This window comes from Podarcis muralis, chromosome 11 (assembly GCF_964188315.1).
Source record: "Podarcis muralis chromosome 11, rPodMur119.hap1.1, whole genome shotgun sequence".
NCBI lineage: Eukaryota > Metazoa > Chordata > Lepidosauria > Squamata > Lacertidae > Podarcis > Podarcis muralis.
In genome coordinates, this window is record NC_135665.1 from 18392463 (window position 1) to 18413235 (window position 20773).

The 20773-nt window shown below is 41.3% G+C and overlaps 1 protein-coding gene across 3 annotated transcripts in view; it reads right to left on the reverse strand.

Annotated features, from left to right (window-relative positions):
- Positions 1-20773, reverse strand: part of GRAMD2B (GRAM domain containing 2B) — a 60794-nt gene that overhangs the window by 3500 nt on the left and 36521 nt on the right. For 2 of the 3 annotated variants that reach the window (XM_028748562.2, XM_028748563.2), the window contains exons 2-13: positions 11994-12116; positions 9936-10023; positions 9091-9157; positions 8572-8675; positions 7938-8033; positions 6852-6923; positions 6683-6763; positions 5087-5198; positions 3720-3842; positions 1979-2069; positions 946-1050; positions 429-522 (exon numbers count right to left, since the gene is read on the reverse strand). In XM_028748562.2, the coding sequence (XP_028604395.2) occupies positions 429-522; positions 946-1050; positions 1979-2069; positions 3720-3842; positions 5087-5198; positions 6683-6763; positions 6852-6923; positions 7938-8033; positions 8572-8675; positions 9091-9157; positions 9936-10023; positions 11994-12116 (1156 nt within the window). The remainder of the gene's footprint in view (positions 1-428; positions 523-945; positions 1051-1978; positions 2070-3719; positions 3843-5086; positions 5199-6682; positions 6764-6851; positions 6924-7937; positions 8034-8571; positions 8676-9090; positions 9158-9935; positions 10024-11993; positions 12117-20773) is intronic. The other variant, XM_028748564.2, reaches the window with a different exon arrangement.

The window sequence follows — 20773 nt, forward strand, 5'->3', positions numbered from 1 at the left end:
GGCGACTGACAGGTAGGCAGCCCTACCACCTATCAAAGTAGCCTGTGGATCCAGTTCCCCTAACCTTCAGGTAGGAATTTCCCCCACTACTTTGCCAAATGGGCTGGCACAAAAGCAGTGCTAAGGGTTTGGGAATGGTTGTTAAGCACCATGCCACCCTTATAAACATTAATTTCACTTTCCATGCTCATACAGACCAGCAGCTGTTTCTTAGGACAGGAATGGGGAACCTTTTGCCCACCAGATGTTGTTGGACAACAACTCCCATCATCCCTGATTGTTAGCCATGCTGCCTGGGGCTGATGGAAGTTGGAGTCCAACATCACAGGTTCCCCATCCCTCTTCTAGGACTTGGAAGGTCTGGTTACCTTGGGAAACTTTTTTAAAAAACGCAACAATTCTTAGTTACACAGTTCTCTATTAGTCACCTTTTCCAGTTTGATAAGATTAGCTGTTAGCTCCTCAGAGAGACCAAGAATGTTAAGAGGCAGTTGAGATCCTAGACCTTCTTTTATTGGATATCTGAAATGGAGAGTAAATGCGGGGAAAGGGAAGCAGAAGACAATTTAAAAATGCACAAAGGAGATGTCTGGAGTTTTGTGAGATAGTGAGGTAAGCAACCAGAATGAGAATGTACAGAAATATAGCACTGGATTAAATTTTTCAGTTTTACCTCATGTCAGTTAAAGATCAAAATGCCAAAAATAATGTGCACTATGCACATGCAATCGTATACATGTCTATTCAGAAAAAGTCCTATTAAACGCAATGGGAATTACTCTCATGTAAGTGCAGATTTAAAATGACTGCTTGAAGAAGAGAATGGAAGCCTAACTTCAGGGGAGAAACTATGGGATATATGATGATGAAGCTAGGTCTAGCAGGATGACTATAGTATTAAAAATGGAAAGATAAAGAAGTTTCCAACAACAAAATCATTCTTACGCATGGGGATGTGAATCCACATAAGAAGCCATGGTGCCAAGCTGCTCTTCCAGAATGTAGATTTTATATCTCATGTAGAAAGTCGAGAAAATGAGTACACAAACACTGTAGGAGAGGTGGATTGAGGATAAAAAACACACACTTGATCACCACACACCAAATTGCTGTTACATTCATTTAGCCATGTAACATTATTAGGAATTTAACAGTTAAATTTTCACCCCATTAAGCTGATGTGCCTCAATTTCAGACAGCAAAGCTCAATCGTGCAAAAAGACTTTCAGAGTGACATTGCAGGTATTTTTTCTCAAGTGTTTTCCTTTTGGTAATATAAACTCATCCAGATCTTCACCCTTTACAACAGAGGTGGCTAATGTGGGGTCTTTCAGAATACAATGTTGGACTAGAACTCCCATCAGCTCTAGCGAGCACAGCCAATGGTCAAGAATGATGGGAGTTGTAGTCCAATGACATCAGGAGGGCAGCAAGGTGGCTATGCCTTATTTAAAAGATGCAATGGTGCTTAACCCTCCACTGCTTGCTGCAGCCAGGGAACCAGCTGATATCACCCCAGAAGACAGCAGAATATATACAGTGAAGCTCTACTACTGTCTACTCCACCAACCTACATATCTGCAACCTGGTTTGCAATGTTGTTGGCTGTTTCAATTCACCCATGGTCTTTTAAAATATCTCTCAATCTCCTTTCAGTTAGCTTCCAGGAGTCCGGCAAAATGCTTTTAGAAAATCGCATAAGCCTATTATCCATATAACACAACTCTGAGCAATTTATAAAGGTCACACATTTTTTGCTTCCATTTTCCGCAATGGAAACTTGTACTGTGGAACATATTCAGATTCTTTACTGGTGTGCAGCTAATGTGTTTGTGTGTGGGGGAGAGAATGTGCAAGCCATTTATTTAGCCACAGGAAGCCCAGCATTCTGAAAGCATCCCAGATTTAAGCCAGCAAAGTTTCCCAGAGTCTTGCTTTTGCAACCTTGCAGTTTGGGGAATGGGTTATATATACTTACAGAATTGCATAGAGAATAAGTATGTGGTTCACAGTCAAAAACTTCTGGTAATTCACTCTGTAAAGGACTCCAAGGATTCTAGGAGGAGGCGCTATGAGAAGAATAAAATATTTATTGAAGAATCTGAAAATGATACGACCAGACACGCTCCATAAGACAACAACTGCCAAATGACTATAGGGTGCAAGTTGACTGTTGTTGTTGTTTCTTCCTCACTAATTAAAAATATTACAATATGTTAATTCAGGTTATGCTCTGAGGCCACTTAATGAAGGGTTACTGGCTTGGTCTATTATGCAATATGATTATGCTCTAAATCAGGGGTCTGCAACCCGCGGCTCCGGAGCCGCATGTGGCTCTTTTACACCTTTGCCGCGGCTCCGGGGCAGATACTAGCGAGGGGAGGAGGCGCATTGTGCGCCCCAACACTCCCCACTGTGGCGGGCGCTGTACTGGCTGTGACATCGCATGGTGCGGTGCGTGCGTTAGTCACGCACCATCCCAACGTCACCTTCCCGCCCGCCCGCCCGCTACATTGTAAGGGGCATGTACGCTGGTCACTGCATTGAAAGGGGGCATGTACGCTGGTCACTGTTTTGAAGGGGAGTGAAGAACACACACACACAAAAAGGTAACTTGTTAATTTAACGTTTATTTCTATGAGGAGGAGTAATTCTGAGGGGTCAAACAAAGAAATAATAAAAAAAAAGTGACCAAAAAGTTATTTTTATAATGACGAGTTTTGCAGCTCCCAGTTTTTTTTTCTTCGGAAACGGGTCCAAGTGGCTCTTTTTGTCTTAAAGGTTGCAGACCCCTGCTCTAAATCAACTGAGCACATTGTTTAGAGTTAAGCCATCAGCACTGGACACCTTTATACCTAAGGAAGCCTTGATTAAAACCTACAGCTTAAATATGTGGTTAATAGACTGATGAGCTAATGTTCTCAGCCATATGTAAGATAGCATTCCAAACTGTAAGTTGATCTGAATGGGATATTATTTAGAACAATGGGGCAAAGAAAGGAATTCTAGAAATATGCAAGGCTATGATTGTACTACATGGAGCGAAACCTGCACAGAGCAAGATCTGGTGTCATAAGTAGACTCCAGCTGTAAACCAAAGGAACACATAGCTGGGAGAAGTTTCCAATTATGGGTACAGTCTTTGCCCATTCCTTCCTCACTTCCTACCTACAACAGGCATTCTCCCTACCGAAATGCTGATTTTCACCTTTCTGCTTTGTATGTCACATTCTATCGGGAGGTTTGCATATGTGATCATCTCCTGCATCTTTCCAGAATTTTGCCTCAAAAATTAAGATCAAATAAAACTGTGAAAGTCTGTATACATTTATTTTTTTTGCCACTGTGAGCTGGATCCACAAAAATGTGAGCAGAAGAGAAGCAGCTGCTAGCTTTGTTTGACAAATACTTTCATATGAGTTAGTGCTATCAGAGGTAGATTCTGTAGCAGTTTTCTGGCTTCTGCTTGGGCAAGAGGTTGCATAAGTTCTTGCACAAGTAGAAGAACACCTGCAGAAGTAATTTCACTTTTCACTCCCAGTGTTCTGCACAATGTGTAATATAGGGAGCCTCTCTGTGAGCAGGAGATACTTTCCACATATAGAAGGCCATTTCTGGATTCAACCTATGGTCATTTTTAATTGCTGAAATCCAACCCTGCCTGGATCTATCAGCCTAGCCCACAACACCAGCTTCAAATGGGGATTTGCTCTATTTACCATTTCTTGGAAGATTCCTGATTTTATCATCACACATATATTTAGCCTTAACATCTGTATGGACAGCCTTTGACTCCACCCTGGAGGTTTTCAGATGAGTCTGGGTCTCAACAACATGGTAATCTGTTGAAGAACAAGCATTTCAAACTAAAACAAATGCATGCAGTATTGGGATAACCAATGCGGTGTACTCCAGATGTTATCAGATGACAGTTCCCATCATTCCCGGCCAGCATGGCCAATTATCAGGCATAATGGGAGTTGTGAACAACTTAAGGCATTGCATAACACCACAAAGTGTAATGCAGGTGCATAAACATTACTGTGAAGTTAGCCTCATTTCAGTAGGACGTGTCTTACATCCATAATTTTTGTGGTTGTCAGAACCATGGATCAGATGCTTAACAACCAGATTGATTAAGATTTTAGTGTAGTCTGCCTAATACTTCAGCACAGGATTCCAAGAGGCAAAAATGGTTTGCCTGGATTCTGCACATTTGTGGGGGGTGGGAAGAGAGGACATGTCCGATGGTGGTGGCTTCAAAAAGTATGAAGGTGTTTGATCAAAACACTGACAAGAAGTGGCCTGTAGCTCAGTGTAGTGTACTTGTTTTGTATGGTCCTAGGTTAAATCCCTGGTGTCTCCAAGCAGGGTTGGGAAAGGACCTGGCAGAAATCTGGAGATCTACTGCTAGTTACAACTCTGAGCCAGAAGGACCAATGGTTTGACATGGTATAAAGAAACTTCCAGCGTTCCTGATCAGCATGAATATGTTAAGAAGACATTGATTTGGCCTAAGTGCTCGAAAAATGAATTTGCAACCTCAAGATGAGGCTTCACACAATTATGTTCCCTTGGTGCTACTGAATAGCTAATACTTCAATCCACAGTGTGATTTTACACAAAGCATGTTGGGACTAACCTATTAATTCTCTTGGACAAGTGCCAATATGTGTCAAACTGTGCCTGACCCCTCCCCTCCATACAATAAAAACCAGGCCTTATATGGACAGGTCTTACATATGTGTTGAAACCACTACGAAGAATTTAGAGCTTTTTGCACATTAAAAAGTACTACATAAACAACAACCACATTTCCCACTCTTTGGCTGCATGCACACCACTTTTAAAGCATATTCAAAGCACATGGCATCTCCCAAAGGAAGCTGGGAAATGCAGTTTACCCCTCACAGAGCTATAATTTCGAGCACTCTGAACAAAGCACAGTTCCCAGGACTCTTTGGAGGAAGTAATGAGCTTTAAGTGTACAGAGTGTATGTAGCCTCTGGGAAAGTGCTCTAAATTCCTAGATAAAAGGTTGCAGTTTCTGCTTCTGGATAGTAAAGAAATGGTTTATTATTCAAACCTTGGAAGGCTTCCAGTTCTGGAGTTTGAGAACCAGTGCTGCTGGATTCTTCCATCTCTTGTCTGCGCTGTTGGATGATGCCATCCAATTCAGAAAAATCTTCATTGAAATCCTGAAGAAAAGATGCACCAGAAATGTTAGTTAAGAATTAACCGTCTGTTCAATATTCTGCAGCCACCCCCCACCCCCCAAAATGTCACTTTCAGTAATATGGATCAATAACATCACAATAGTAACAAATATTAAGCGTATCTAAAGCAATGTGGCGCAGTAGAAAATAGAAAACTTAGGTTGCAGTTCCATAAAGATTTTGATCCGTCAAGTCAAGCTCTCTCAGTCTAATCTAGTTTTCAAATAACTTAATTCACCTGAAAGTCTTGGAATACAGTTGGAAAGGATTCCAAAGCTTCACCAGATGTTATTTAACCTCTTAATACAAATGTACAAGAAGTTACAATTCTCTTACAATTAGCTTAGCTTGTTGCCCAAACTAGGGCTCTTGGTTAAGTTCTCTTTTCACCAAGCACAAGCCTGGGTTCAGATGACCCATTAAGCCACACCTGGGCTTATTTCAGGGCATCATAGAAGTAAAACAAGGACTGGGGAGGGGGAAAGTGGCTGCAAGCTTTTCTCCAGGAACCCATTTTTGTGTGGTCCTGGAAACCTATGTCTTGAGAACCAGGCCACGGTGAGAGATCTATGATAGCTTTCTGCTCAATTTATATGGAGACTGAAAATTCTGAATAATTATTGCTTTTATATCTGAAGGTGTTCATGTAAACCTCAAGCTTAAAATCTGGTTTGCCTGGGAAAAGGTCAGAACTAGATCTAAAAAAAGTATGATCCCCCTTACTCAAATATATAAAACACCGATTAGCTCATTTAAGGGGAAAATGCATCTACATCTGATACGCCACATTGAATTCATGAAAAAGGATGTATCTTTGATGTCCACATGCTCACAATGACATCTGAAAGGGGAAGTCTCTGTGTGAGCATCTACTTGTCCATGCAATCAAGACTATGGACTGGTATCAATCATGTGGAAGCCTATGCATGAACAGCTGTTCATGTGGAAGCTTCTCTTTTCAAATCTCTGTACAAGTTACTCATGATGAATGTTGGAATAGAGCTCTAGTGACTTGCCAGAGGTTGACCAGGGAGCTTTACAAGTAAGCAATTAGTGAAGCATTTGATTGCAGTGAGCTTTCAGTAATCATAATGACATCAAGTCTTCAACAATCTTAATAACATCAAGTTCAGCATGTACATGCAGGTGTGCATCATGCATGAAATGGTCCATTAATGCCTTTGTCAGCTCACTGACACTCCAGATGTTTCTGACTGCAATTCCCATCAGCCCCAGCCAGCATGTTCTGGTTGGGATTGATGAGAGTTGTAGTCTGAAATGTCTGAAGAACAGCAGGTTGGCAAAGGCTGGTCCATGCCAGAATTGGAGCAAGGAATTTCTTACAAAGCCTCCAATACTATCTCAAAACAAAAATCTTATTACTGAAAATTATATTGGCTCATAGCCATTCCATATTGTTCCTCATCAGTTCTTTGCTTTTAATTTTATTAAAAAACAAAACTTACCAGTGGTAAAGTTGTCGGGCGATTTGCCCGGAAGCTATTTTCTGGAGAAGGGAGACTGGGACTGTTGCCAACACTAACATCCTGAAAACACATTTTAAAATGACACCATTTGTTCAACTACTAATACTGAGAACACACACTGACGCACCTGAAAAAGGTTTTCACTCACCTCTAGATGTTGACAAACTGATTTTAATAGTTTGTAAGCAGTGTCTCTGGACAGAAAGGACACGAACATGTACTGAAAAGAAAACCATCAAAATTATTATTCAGCATTTGGGGAGACTGCCATAGCTTGCTTTAGCTAAGAACAGAGGCACATAAAAGGCATTGTGTGTCATCCAAGATGGCAAGCTACTTTTTATCACCTGCCTTGATCATTTGTATCCAAGATTGCTACTGTCAGTATTGAGTACTCCCTACAAGCTGACCACTACTAGGATATCTCAATCCTATGGTCACACTCAGATAAGCCTGCCCAACAGCTAGTTTTCCTAGACATACTTGGAGGGGCAAAATAGGCCTGTATCTCTATTACCACTGATTCAGTTGACATGCTTGCATTCCTGAGGGCCCCAGCCACCACCATACCACATAGCCTGAAAACTATGTATCTTGGTTAGACAACTGCAGAGAATGGCACCAGTTGTAAATATCTGCAGGAGGAGGAGGAGTGTTACTCTTCCCACAACATTGGTTCAGGGTCTTTTTAATTTTATTATTTATTAAATTTGTACACTGCCCTATACCCGTAGATCTCAGGGCAGTTCACAACATAGTCACAATATAAAAAACAGAAAATACGTAATAAAAACAACCCAATACCCCACCTCTTCCACAACACACTTTAAAAGGGTAACAGATGTCAATCAGCTGAAAGCCTAGTTAAAGAGGAACATTTTCGCTTGGTGAAAACACTTGTGTTAAGAGTTCCAGATATTTTCTTGGCAACTGCTCCCTGACGTTTCCAGTAACTGGGGCTAAGGATGGGTAAAAACATGAGGGGGATGAAGAGCAAGCCGTGTGTTTATTTTATTTCATTTTAGTCCAATTTAGATCTTACTTTTCTTTTCTGTATAAATGCAAAGTGATAATAAATAAAAAAATAAGTAAAAATCTAACCTTCAATAAAAACCAGGACAGCCAATTAACAAGACCAACAGCTAATGGAGAAGGTCAGGGAAAGGGGAGAAAAATCAAAACAAAATGGGGAATTAAAAGGTGCTAAGAAGCTTCTCCCAAAATGTGCACTTACCCTATCAGAGACTGTTGTTATAACCAGGGCATTTGGCACTAGAAGGGCGGTCTTTGTTTTCTTTATCAGTGTCACTGACAACACAGGTATACTAATCTGAAATGAGATTGTATCAGTTATTGGAGTATAAAGATGGTAACTTGGCTCCAGTAGTTTTCATGGTTACTGAGAAATAACCCATTGTGAGAAAGCTGGTTCTTGCATAGACCTGTCACAAAGCAGCCAACATCTGCTTCCTAAGATACTTTGAGATATACAACTAAACATGCAAGTCACACCCTGCTCCATCTCCAATTAAACCCTTGCTTAGAAGGGAAGCAGTATGCTGCTTCCTTAACTCAGCTTCTCCAGAGAGAAACATCTTGAACTGAGAAGACTAGTCAAATTACGTTACCACCACCAGGTGATTTGTGGTTCTTTTTGTAGACCTAATGCTGTATTAACAATTGGTATAGTCACTTCTATTAACAAATTCAACATTATTTCACCCCGGGTTGTGGGGTTGAAACCACCGGATCCTTTTTAATTTTCTAATTCTACAAGTGTCCCATTGTTTCCATTAACATTTATATCATCACCCCAACCATATTAAAAAAAGAATTAGGCAAGAATAATAACACTTGATTTCATTTACCTTAGTGTCTTTGCCAAAGACCTTAGAATGGAAGCAAATCCAGTTCTCCGATATGAATAGCTTCCCTTGGTACAAGATTTCTTTTTGTAACGCACAGGTAAAATCTGAAAGGGTCACAAGTACAACATTATCAAACAGCTGCACTTGTGCAATGCTGTAAGCAATCTATTAAATACTGTCTATGAAATGTAAATGCTGTTATTCATGGAAGGGGAATCACTCTGAAAAAGTCAAATAGCTTTAGATCATATCCTAAATCTCTTGTAGCTGAACTCTGATCTATTAGGAGAAAGCTACTCAATACAAGATTTGGGAAAGCAAACATCTTGGCTATGAACTAGAAGAGACTATCAAAAACTAAACATCCAAATTCATGTGTCAATGGCCAGAAATCTCTCACTAATATTTTAGCTAGTAATAGAATTTCTTGCAAAAACTTTGAGGCATGCCAAAGGGTTAGTGTGACAGAAAATTCAATGTAACAAAACAGGGGAAAAAATATAGCATTATTCAACTTACTTTTTCTCAAGGGTTCATCAATTGGGACATCCAGAAACAGCTTGTGAAAGTGAGCATTTGCCTTAAACTAAAGTTGAGGAAACAAATAGATACATTTTGGTTATTGCTGCATAAACATTACTATATATGCCAGCTGATGTCTATCTTTGCATTAAGCAACTAACTGTAAGTCCCTTTTCTGCAGAAGATGTAGGAACTGGGGTTATATTTATGCTATTCAGGAACAGAGGTACAGTTTGAGGGCCTAATATTATTGGAAGGGAACGAAGTCCCAGGCAATGGATAACAGTGGCAGTGGAAACAGATTGGGTCAGAGGCCCAAAATGCCACTGTTATGTCTGAGGGAGAATTATTTTGATACTTTGTGCAAGGTCCAAAAATTCTCGAGGTCATCGTTGCAGTTTGGCAGAATAATGCAGCCAACATAAGCATGCAATACACGTTGCCTAAAGTGGGTATTTATTAAAAATAAAAATAAAAATTAATACTGCTCTTCATCAGAAGATCACAGGGCAGTTCACAACATAAAAATATAAAATGAGAATACAAAATACATTGTAAAACAAAAACAAACCAAGCCCCCAAACACATTTAAAAGCCCATACAAGAATGTTTAATCAGCCAAAGGTCTGGTTATAGGGAAACACTTTCGCCTGGCAATTAAAGATATGTAATGATGGTGCCAGGTGAGCCTCCTTGAGGAGAGCATTCCACAAATCGAGCCACCACAGAAATGGCCCACTCTTGTGTTGCCACCCTCCGGACCTCTTGTGGAGGCACATGAAGAAGGGCCTCAGATGATGACTGCAGGGTCTGGATCCCAAACAAGTAGATTTCTCCAGTACCTGATTTGAGGCACTCTTCTTCCTTTCGGGCTTTGAGACGTTCTTGCCATCTGTTGCCAAGAAGGTATTATCCACTATTGTCTTCGACCTAGAGAAAGGCAACATCCCATGCATATAACACTATTTTCAAAATGAGGTTTTTCTTTTTTAAAAAGCTCACAGGCAGCATTTCTGCAGCAGGGATGGGGAGCCTGTGGCCCTCTAGATGTTGTTGGACAACAGTTATCATTCTTGACCATTGGCCACGCTGGCTGGAGCTGATAAGAACTGGAGTCCAACAACACCTTACCCTTAAAGGTCTCAAGGAGAGTTATTTTACATACCGTATTTTTCGCCCTATAGGACGCACTTTTTCCCCTCCAAAAATGAAGGGGAAATGTGTGTGCGTCCTATGGGGCGAATGCAGGCTTTCGCTGAAGCCTGGAGAGCCCCAGCACCAGCCCCGCAAGGTCGGGGGACAGCGGGGAGGCGGAACGCCGCCATCCCGCTGTTTCCCGATGTGGTTTGGAGGGTGACGGCGGGGAGACGCGTGCTTCTCCCCACCGCCAGCCCCGCAAGCTCCGGGGACAGCAGGGAGGCGCAGCGCATCTTCCCGCTGTCCCCGGACCTGGTCTGAAGGCGGGCGGCGGGGAGAAGAGTGCTTCTCCCCGCTGCCGGCCCTGCAAGCTCCGGGGACAGTGGGGAGGCGCAGCGCGTCTTCCCGCTGTCCCCGGACCTGGTCTGAAGTCGGGTGGCGGGGAGAAGAGCGCTTCTCCCCGCTGCCGGCCCCACAAGCGCCTGGGGAAAAAAAAAAATAAATCCCCCCCTTTATTTCCCCCAAAAAAACTTGGTGCGTCCTATGGGGCGAAAAATACGGTAATCAGCTCACTTTTGATGCCCATGTTCACCACACTTTAAAAATAAATAAATCCAGAGAAATAGTAGGTAGATCTGGGGCCAATATGCTTATTTTGAAGTTTTCAAATGACTACTACTGGAAGCTTTGCAAACACCCGCTCAGTCACAAGAACCATGCATGTAAATTACACATTTTAAGGAAACCATCACTGAAATACAATGTGGCCTATGGTGTGCTGGGGAGACTGGACACGAGGTCATGCCAAGCCTATGACTGAAGACTCCTCCTTTACACAGGCAACATTCATCATATGAGCTCAAATGAATTCAAACCCAGAGCCCTAATTAACTGATAATGGTCCCTTACTGCCATTAATGATGCATAGGAATAGGTTTAGTTCTGCCCTGGTATTTATCTCATCTGGGGGAGAAGAAAGCTAGTTGCTCCATCCATAATGGAGGTTCTTCTATCAGGGAGCAGATTGAGGATGAGTGTAGCTGCATGTAGAGAAGAAGGAAGGAAATACAAATTGGGCAGGGAGGAATGCATTTACAAAAACTATGCTGATGACAATACTGTGAAATGTATATGCAAAATGGATGTACAGAAAGATGAGTATGGTAATGGCACACATATATTATTACATAGGTGCAGTATAGAATTTTGGGCCAGCTTATGATAGGACAAACTGAAGAGCTATCAGCCAGTAAGATCTTCTGTTAAGAACCCAGAACATGAATATCTATCTAACGAACTGGCAAAACACCAAATCCTATTTCCAGATTTGTATGGCATTACTACCCTTGTTTCTAATTACTAAGCTACAACTTTGCAGAATTAAGTGAGAAGCTGAAGATTATTTATAGATTGAGACTCACTGGTTACTCATATGATATCAATTTCAGGTTTGTTTATGTGTTCAAGAGAATTAAAACCAGATGTTTAATAACTGAGAGGAAGGGAATGTGCCTGTGGTTAGTTAGGGACCCTCCACTCATCTCTATTTACTACAGTTTGTAGCAGGGACAGGTAACCAGTGGCCAGAGTCTGGATCTGGTGGCCATCTGGACCAGCCTTTCAAACTCTCCTGAGCCCCACACCACATTGGCAGTGGTCCAAATGGGACTGCAAATGCAACATCCTCTGGAACTGTGTGTCTAACAGCTTTCTTTGGAAGAGTTACACTATTGAAAAGTTTGTATATTTGGATTCTTTATTACCGTGAAGTTACAACCTTCTTCTGGTCTTCAAAACATTCAAGATCACTTGGTGATGTCTGTGACAGCCCAGGATATGGTTTCCCGCTCTTCTTTTTCTCTTCTGTCCCATTTTCACTTTCTGAACTGCAGGGAAAATGACATTTATCATCAGTGCCACTGCATAATTCCTTAAATTCCAAGCCTTCTACATTTTAAAAGCAAACTTTAATAAACAAAGCAAATCCTAACCCATCACCCTAAAATCTAATACTTAAACTGTGCACCTGCCTGCCTGTTTATCTAGTTAGGATTTAGCACCATGCTTTCATAACAAATGTAACATTTTTATACCAACTGCAATATGTACACACCAGCTAGTTCAGTTCTCTTGTTGCTAGCTGGAACTTTGCTTATCACTGTGGAGATATGCACCTGCCACCTTTGATCTACTCTGGTTCTACGATCCGAAGCACTTTTAAATATTTATATAATCTAAAATATCAATGTTATCTAATACTGCAGACCTAATCATATTTTAATTGGGCATAATCCAGTTGAAATCAATGGGATGTTCAAAAAGAAATGTGGAATGGGGCCATCATTGTGAAATATAAATATGCTTATTCTTGGGAAACGTGCAGTAGGAAGATTTTTTTGTCTGCTGCTGCACTGAAGACAACAGTTGTTCTTGGATGTAAGACAAAAAAACAGGAATAAACAAGGCTAGCCCAAGACATTTTGCTGCCTGAAGCAAAAACTAAATAGTGCCACCTCCTGCTGCAGAACTCAGACACCAATTCCTGCTTTCATCTATCACCCCCCCCCCCGCCCCATGGTGCCACCTTGGCAGGGCAAGTGCTAAAACAATAGCCTTAGAAGTCACAGTGTGCTATCATAGCAGAAAGACCACTGTCTGTATATCTGTAAAGAAAACATTCTGGAGTTTGTTGTGTGTGAATATTGCCAGTACAAGCAGGATGGAAGGTAAAATGACTTGTGGAAAGGCAAATAAAGCAAGGTACTGGGTGTGTTGAAATAAGACGGCTTTGTTTTGCTAGTGTAGTGAACAAATATTGTATCTGTCCCAAGCAACATGAGCTGCCGGTTGCAATTCCCAGCAAAGATCAGAGAAGAGATAGCCGCCTCACTAAGTCTGCAGCCTATAAAGGTTGCCTGCAGCATATAATCACTTTACTAATTTGAAGGAGGGAAGGAGCAGATCCAGACTGAAGTGCAGTTAAGGCAGCAAAAAGCTTGGGATATGCACTATGCTCAGTGCTAATGCATTTATTTACACGGAAGCCTCACTGCTTTCAGTGGAACCTACTTCCAAAAAGCATTCTCAGGAATGCTTCCTTAAGTACAGCCTTCTTCAACTTTGGGTCCTCAAATGTTGTTAGAACTATAACTCCCATCATCTCTGATCACTGGCTAAACTGGCAGGGGATGATGGAGACTGTAGTTCAACAATATCTGGGGACCAAGCTTGAATAATTATGCTTTAGTGACAGGTAAAGAGACATGGTAAAATGGAGAATGTTAAAATTTTCTGTTATGATTAAATGAACTTTGGCAGGTTCTGCTTACTTACGGCTTTCAAATGGTCACTCTTTTCACAGTCAGGGTGGTCATTTCTACCAAAAGGGACAAAAAAACCAACCAACCCATTCGTCTCTTCCTCCCTAACATTTTCATTCAGGTACACTGAGTCAAGTTCCCTTCAACAAAAGAGCTGAAGCTCAAGAATTCATCATACTTGCACTCAATGACAATGAAAAATGATAGAGTGCTGTCCTCTGTAACTTGACAGCTCGCATCCTTTTTTACCAATAGAAATTGATTCAGTGTTTCTCATTCTCTAGGAACAAAACAACCAAAAGTTCAGAATGAGAACTGTCACTGAAAAGCAGCTTCTTTACATTTTCTCTTTCCCCTTTCTGATCTCTTGAGATAGAAAAGCTTTAACAGTTCCACTGGCAGACAGTCTTTCAGCTGTGGGATTCGTAACCCAAGTTGCAAATGGCACAACGTCAAAACTGAATATTTTCATTCTCACTAGACAATATGATTGCCATTGCTTCAAAGAGTATGTTTTCTAAGGTGAATAAAATTAGTCTTCTTACTCATTCAAAAGAAGGCCCCATATTGAATTTAATGGGATTACTTTGTAACTGCACAAAGGATTGCACTGAGAGTCAATCATATCCGTGGCATGTTTGTTGTATTGTTAGGCTTGGGTGTTTGTTTTTGTTTTTTGAAATCTTGAGATTTAAATTTTTATTGCAAGCTGCTACAATTTGATTTTATAACTGGAAAACAGGATAAAAATGTCTTAAAAAATAAATACAGCAATGGAGGACAGGATACCACAGTAATCCTGATGGGAGACATCTAGGAATGCCATGTATGTGGCCCCAAAGATGGGACATAAATGTACAAAATGAAATATTTAAAAACATGATGGCCCCAATCACATCCAATTTGTTTGTGCTTTTTAGAGACCTTCCGAATGGGTTGGAGCTACTTAGTTATACTGCAGTCATAAAAAAATAAGTTTATTTTATTTTGAAGGGCTGCAGAGTAGCTTCTTCTTCAGGGACTTCAACTGAACTTTGTGATAATAATTTTCATAAGCATTATGAGAAAGCAGAACTGAGATTTTGATTTTTGCTTGATGCTTGTAATGCAACAGAAGAGAAAAATCACAGGAAACGTATTGTAATTTTAAGATATGCACTGTGAAAAAGAATGCCTCAACTTTAAGAGAATGCTTCAACTTCAATAACAACAGTTTTTTAAAAAAAATATTTTATGTATTAAGAAGCTTTTGTTTGTTTCCCATATGAATAGAAGTTCATATTTAGGAATTATTTTTGCAGCTTCAGGATGATTAGGTGATATAAGGCTGTAAATGTACCACTTGTTGGAATTAGTACAGTGGTTCCTTGGGTTACATATGCTTCAGGCTACAGACTCCGCTAACCCAGAAATAGTACCTCAGGTTAAGAACTTTCAGGATGAGAACAGGATGAGAATAGAAATCGTGCTCCGGAAGCGTGGCAGCAGCAGGAGGCCCCATTAGCTAAAGTGGTGCTTCAGGTTAAGAATGGACCTCCGGAACGAAATAAGTACCTGAGGTACCACTGTAACTAAAAAGTCTGCAGACAAGTAGTTACCAAGGCTAGGGTGTTGGCTCCTATATATAAAGAATCTGCTTGATCCACTTCACGTTTGGAAGAGATGACATGATAGATGGGACAAAGGAAGTTATGGCTTCTGGTAAAACAACCAGAATTACACTGAAAATGCTTTGCCTTCCACACCTATCTTTGAACTGGCTTGAGAGTGCTGCAGGCTATCACCCACCTTTGACCTATCTCTTTCTTTTTCTGCTGATGCATAGTGATGCAGAAGCAATGAAGTCACTGAATAGAATCTACTGGATGTCATGGCGCAAAGCCTAGGATGTTGCTGCTTAAGGGCTTGTGTACGCTTGCTGGAATCCACATTTTCTCCCTTTGAATTTGACCTTATTAGTCAAATTGAAGTTGAAGATCAAACCTGCTTGATCCTGTCCAGACCAGCAGCTATTCCCTTTTGTCTTTGTCTGCACCTTACAATCTGTTCATTTGAATGTGTTAGTTTTGCACAACCAGGGCATGAACATAAGAATCAGCTGAAAAATTGTGTCTGCCCAGGAATGGCACACATCCAGGAATTGGGGGGGGGGGGGGTCAAGTCAATGCACCCACTGTCGGAAAAGCAGTTTCGATATATTTTTCAAAATGTACCGCTGGAATAGGGAAATCTGAATTTACAAGGGAAAACCAAAGGGACAGGGGCTGTTTGAGGGTGATGTCATGTGGATGTCGCTACTTAAATGGGAATGCAAGCAGCTTAAAGTGCATATTAAAAGGAGCTCTATTCCCTTCTCAGAGGTACATATACATGGTGGGTGGTGCAAGAAATAAACGTGGGTGGAGCAATGGATTTAAATTTTACCCCTGTGCAGTGAACTAGTTTCTACACACACCTCTCTATCCTCCATCCAGGGAAGCAAGAGTCATTATCAGAGTTCAGGGATGCATTCCAGCCCAGGAGGGTGTGAAGCAAGACCAGTGAGGCCTGTGGCTTGGGGTGAGAGGTTCTCCATCCCTGCTCCTTTGTAGCAGCCTAAAATTGCTTAGGGGAAGGGATGGAGTAAAGAGCAAGCAATGAAGGAAAAGGGATGAGCAAGGTTGAGGACAGAATCTTGAAGGGGAAGGCCCTTCCTCCCACCCATGGATTCTCTCCATGAAATTTCCTTGGCCTTCTGCTAGCAGCTACCTAACACCTAATCAGTCAATATCAGGATTAAGAAATTTTTAAAAGAATATCTTTGTACAGTCTAGTCAACAATACTGGAAGTAGCCAGGGCTTTTTTTCAGTAGGAACTCACTGGAACTCAGTTCCGACACCTCTGAGGTGGGCGCCATTGCCATTATAAGAGAACAAGGGAGGTATTCATGGTGCTTCTGGCACCTCTTTCTCTAAAAATTGTGCTGGAAGCAGCATATCATAACTTACAGATGGGGACAGGCAGGTGTACCCCTGTGCAAGAATTAAGATCCAATGGAAAAGATACAGACATGTAACCCTTAATTTGTTATTCAAACCTGTGGTGCAAATCCCAGCAATTCTCATTGAAAAGAGACAAGAAAATTTGCATTTGCATCCTGTCCTTGATTCCATTAAGTCAAAACAGCTTGATTTAGACCTGGTTGACCTTCTCCACAAAGAGGCATGCTGTTTTTCACAGTGGAACCTAGCCGATAATGTGTGGATTGTAAAACATGCTGGATTAATCATGCAGAAAATCATGCAGAAGAGGAAGAGGACACACACCCCTCCACCCCCTGGTTTATGCACATGTACGCTGAAGGCTCTTTAGCTCTTTGGAATCTCTTTTCTGCCTTTTATACTATAAACTGGAAATCCATGCCTGACATGGCATTTAAATTGGTAAATAAAATAGGGGGTGTCCTTAAAAATACAAAAATAAGTTGGAAATCCATTCCTGAAACCCTGATAGCTCAAGGAATGCCCCTGCTTCATGAAATGTAATCTTCATCCAGAATTGGGGGTAAACAAAATACACTAATGTTTTGTTTTTAAATATAACCCCTGTATAAATTAATCTTATTGCTCTGCATATGAGGTAACTTGCTCTTAAAGGTAAAGGTACCCCTGCCCGTACGGGCCAGTCTTGCCAGACTCTAGGGTTGTGCGCCCATCTCACTCAAGAGGCCGGGGGCCAGCGCTGTCCGGAGACACTTCCGGGTCACGTGGCCAGTGTGACATCGCTGCTCTGGCGAGCCAGAGCCACACACGGAAACGCCGTTTACCTTCCCGCTAGTAAGCGGTCCCTATTTATCTACTTGCACCCGAGGGTGCTTTCGAACTGCTAGGTTGGCAGGCGCTGGGACCGAGCAACGGGAGCGCACCCCGCCGCAGGGATTCGAACCGTCGACCTTTCGATCGGCAAGCCCTAGGCGCTGAGGCTTTTACCCACAGCGCCACCCGCGTCCCTAACTTGCTCTTAACCTTCATTAAATACCTAATAGGATAGGCACCTATTTGTCCAGCAGCTGTATGTGTGAAGCTGCACATATTAACTCACAGATAACTATCATAATTTAAAATGATGACTGAATAATTAGCTCATCCAAGAATGGGAAGACATTTCTTCACTTATAGAGTAACATTAATGCCAGGATTACAAAAGCTTTTGAAACAGCAATCTATGTGAGCAATTAAAAAAAAAGAAAGAAAAACAACCCACAAAATTATCTAAACAGGAAGTGAAATTTATAACTCATACAAAATAATGAAGTATTTTGTAAAAAGAGGAAATTGATTCATCATGGGTAAATCTTGCTCAAGGATATAACTGTCAACTATTTCCAAAGACTTACATGCCACTGTTGACAGCCAATCTATAATGAAACACTAGCCTTTCACATCCTAATACAATATGTACGTTGCAGATATACTGGTTGGTGGAAATATGCCTACAATGAAGATGCGTTCACTAAAAGTTACCACTTTTTTTAACCAAGGATATGAAATTAACAACTCACTAACTCTTTAATTTTAGAAAAGCATCAGGAACTATAAAATCTCTTTTATATTAAGACACCTGAAAAGCATACTAATAATCTGATGTGTGAATAAAAGGAGGACTATTCAAAAAATGACATCCATATACATTTACAGGAGGCAACAAACTACAAAGCTTTCTTCAAAGTTAAGATTTCAGTGAAATTTGCCCACAATCCAAAATTTATGGATTTTTAAAAACAGTTATCCAAACTATAATAAAGTAGCCTCATGGTTCAGGTAGCAAATGAGAAGACTGGCAGGCTGCATTCCCGTCCAACACAGATGGGGTTGCCTGTCACTGCCACCGTCACCATAGCTGGCTGCCTCCCCACTGGCTACTATAGCCACTGTCACCCACAAGGAAGTGCCATCACCAGCACTCTAACAGGGCTCTCCTGAACCACCACTCCTCACTCTGAGGAAAGCTTCCTTTCTCAGAGCAAAGCATTGTGGGGATAGTGGCTGTAAAGATTCCTGGATCCACTTCTACATTGTGAGGGTGGCAAATCTTGGTTCAAATTTGAATTTCAAGATGCATTTGACACTGTCATGGGAAACTAGTGGTGGCAGATACCAATAATGCCTCACTCTGAGGAAGGACCCGATCCTCAGAGTGAGGCGTCCATTCATTCATTGAGGCCCTCCTCAAACCTGTTGCTTTCCCTCCTTTTTCTTCGGGACGATCTAATGTAAAATCCATGGCACTGTCAGTGTATCATTTTGGGTTCCTAGTACAGACTTACAACACAAGCACCATGATTCAATCCAGTGTTAGCTAAACACTTAAACCTAGGTTACGGTCACCACAATGGAATGTCTATGCGCCTGTTCCCACCCACCCAATGGAAATTATTGGTTGTTGTTGTCGTTATCATTTGTATGACTTTATATTTTAAAGAACGACTCTCAAAGCCGTTTACAACACATTAAAACATCAAACAAAACAATTCAGAATAAAACAAATTCAAGCCTCAAGGAAAATATTTCAGATCCTTCCCTAAGCGACGTTTTGCTTTCCCCAGTCTCCAACCTGGCACTCAGAAATCTCTACACGGTCGCAACTGGACCTGTGCCAGTTACAAAATGAGCCTGGCACCTGGCTAATTTCTAATACTGATCCAATCCCATTCAATATTACAAATCTTGAAAGGAAAGTTTCTCTAGTGATACTTAAATTATATTTTCCACATTTCTGGTATTATACCATGGCTCACAATAGGTCTGACTATATCTCTTTTCAGGCATTCAGACTGAAAAGTGCAAAGGGGCCAGTAGGAATTTATGCGGGGAGTCCCACCCCTTTGATGTTGCTGTATCAGCTGGGCTCATTCCCCAACCAATACGTGATCAGTGTTAATCTTCAGGGAGCTGTCTTACTTGCATATACGGCTTTCAACATGGGGATGGGAACCCCAACTGTCAGTGATATTTTTGTTTATGCTGCTTGACTGTTACATTGGTCTCTGTAGTGTACATGTTCAAATTTCTACTGAAATTTATTTTTGTTTCTCCTCTGTAACTCATCCAGTACTGTAGATGAACAAGAATTTGTTTGTTTGCAAGATGGAATACAGGAAGTGACCCTTTTATTTGTGTGACAATGTCAGAGCCAAATTCAGTATCCATTATACTAGCCGATCCTTTGAAACATGCACAACAATTTAGCACGCCCTCTCTCTGTAGGAAAGGAGAAGATGAAACAACCTGAAGGAAACACGTAACAATTTAAGAGATTGGTTTTGTGGAGGTGGTTTCAGGAATTAAGTGGGCAGCTGCTCATTAGATGCACAGCACATTAACTACATTATAGACACATAGTAATTAAGCAGCAGGAGTACCTCTTAATTCTTAACCTGGGAAGGCACTATTCATGCATTTATTCATGTGTACTCCTGGCCCCACTTGCAACCTGTGCATGTTGAGCATGGAGATCTGAAACCTTTGCACAAGTATCTGCTTGTGAATAGGGACTCCAGGTGAGTGACATACCCAGTTGCTTCCATGGATGCCCTCTAGGCAAACAGTTGCTTTCATGAAAGATTCCGTTCAGACCTTTGCACTCGGCATGCAAAAGTGGGGAGAAGCAACAGCGTTACAATGCATGTGCAAGGCTATAATCACAACTCCACACCACCTGCTGCACACAAAAGTCCTACATGTAAGTAAATGCATGACTAGGGCTATACGTGCATCCAAATGCAGATATAAATAAACAACTCATTTAAAAGAACACAAATCAAACTAACAGTGCAATCCTATGTGTGTTTATTTAGTTCCATTATGTTTAGGATTGCAGCGTAATAGTTCATGTTTGTTGGGATTCTCCAGACTGAATGGATCAAGGCAGTAGGCAATCTGCTTGAGTGATATATGCAAATACAAACAAAAACAACACCTCAACAAAATTTTTGAAACCAGAGACTCACCAGAAAATGTCAGAGCCAGTGTGGCATAGCAGTTATAGAGTCTGTCTAGGACCTTGGAGATCAGGGTTCAAATCCTCACTTGCATGACCTTGGGCTAGTCACTAACTCTCAGCGTAACCTACCTCACAGAGTTGCTGTGGGAATTAAATAAGGAGGGGTGAACTCTGTATGCCACCTTGACCTCCTTGGAGAAAAATGTGGGATATAATCGCAACAAACAAGATACAGTGGTAC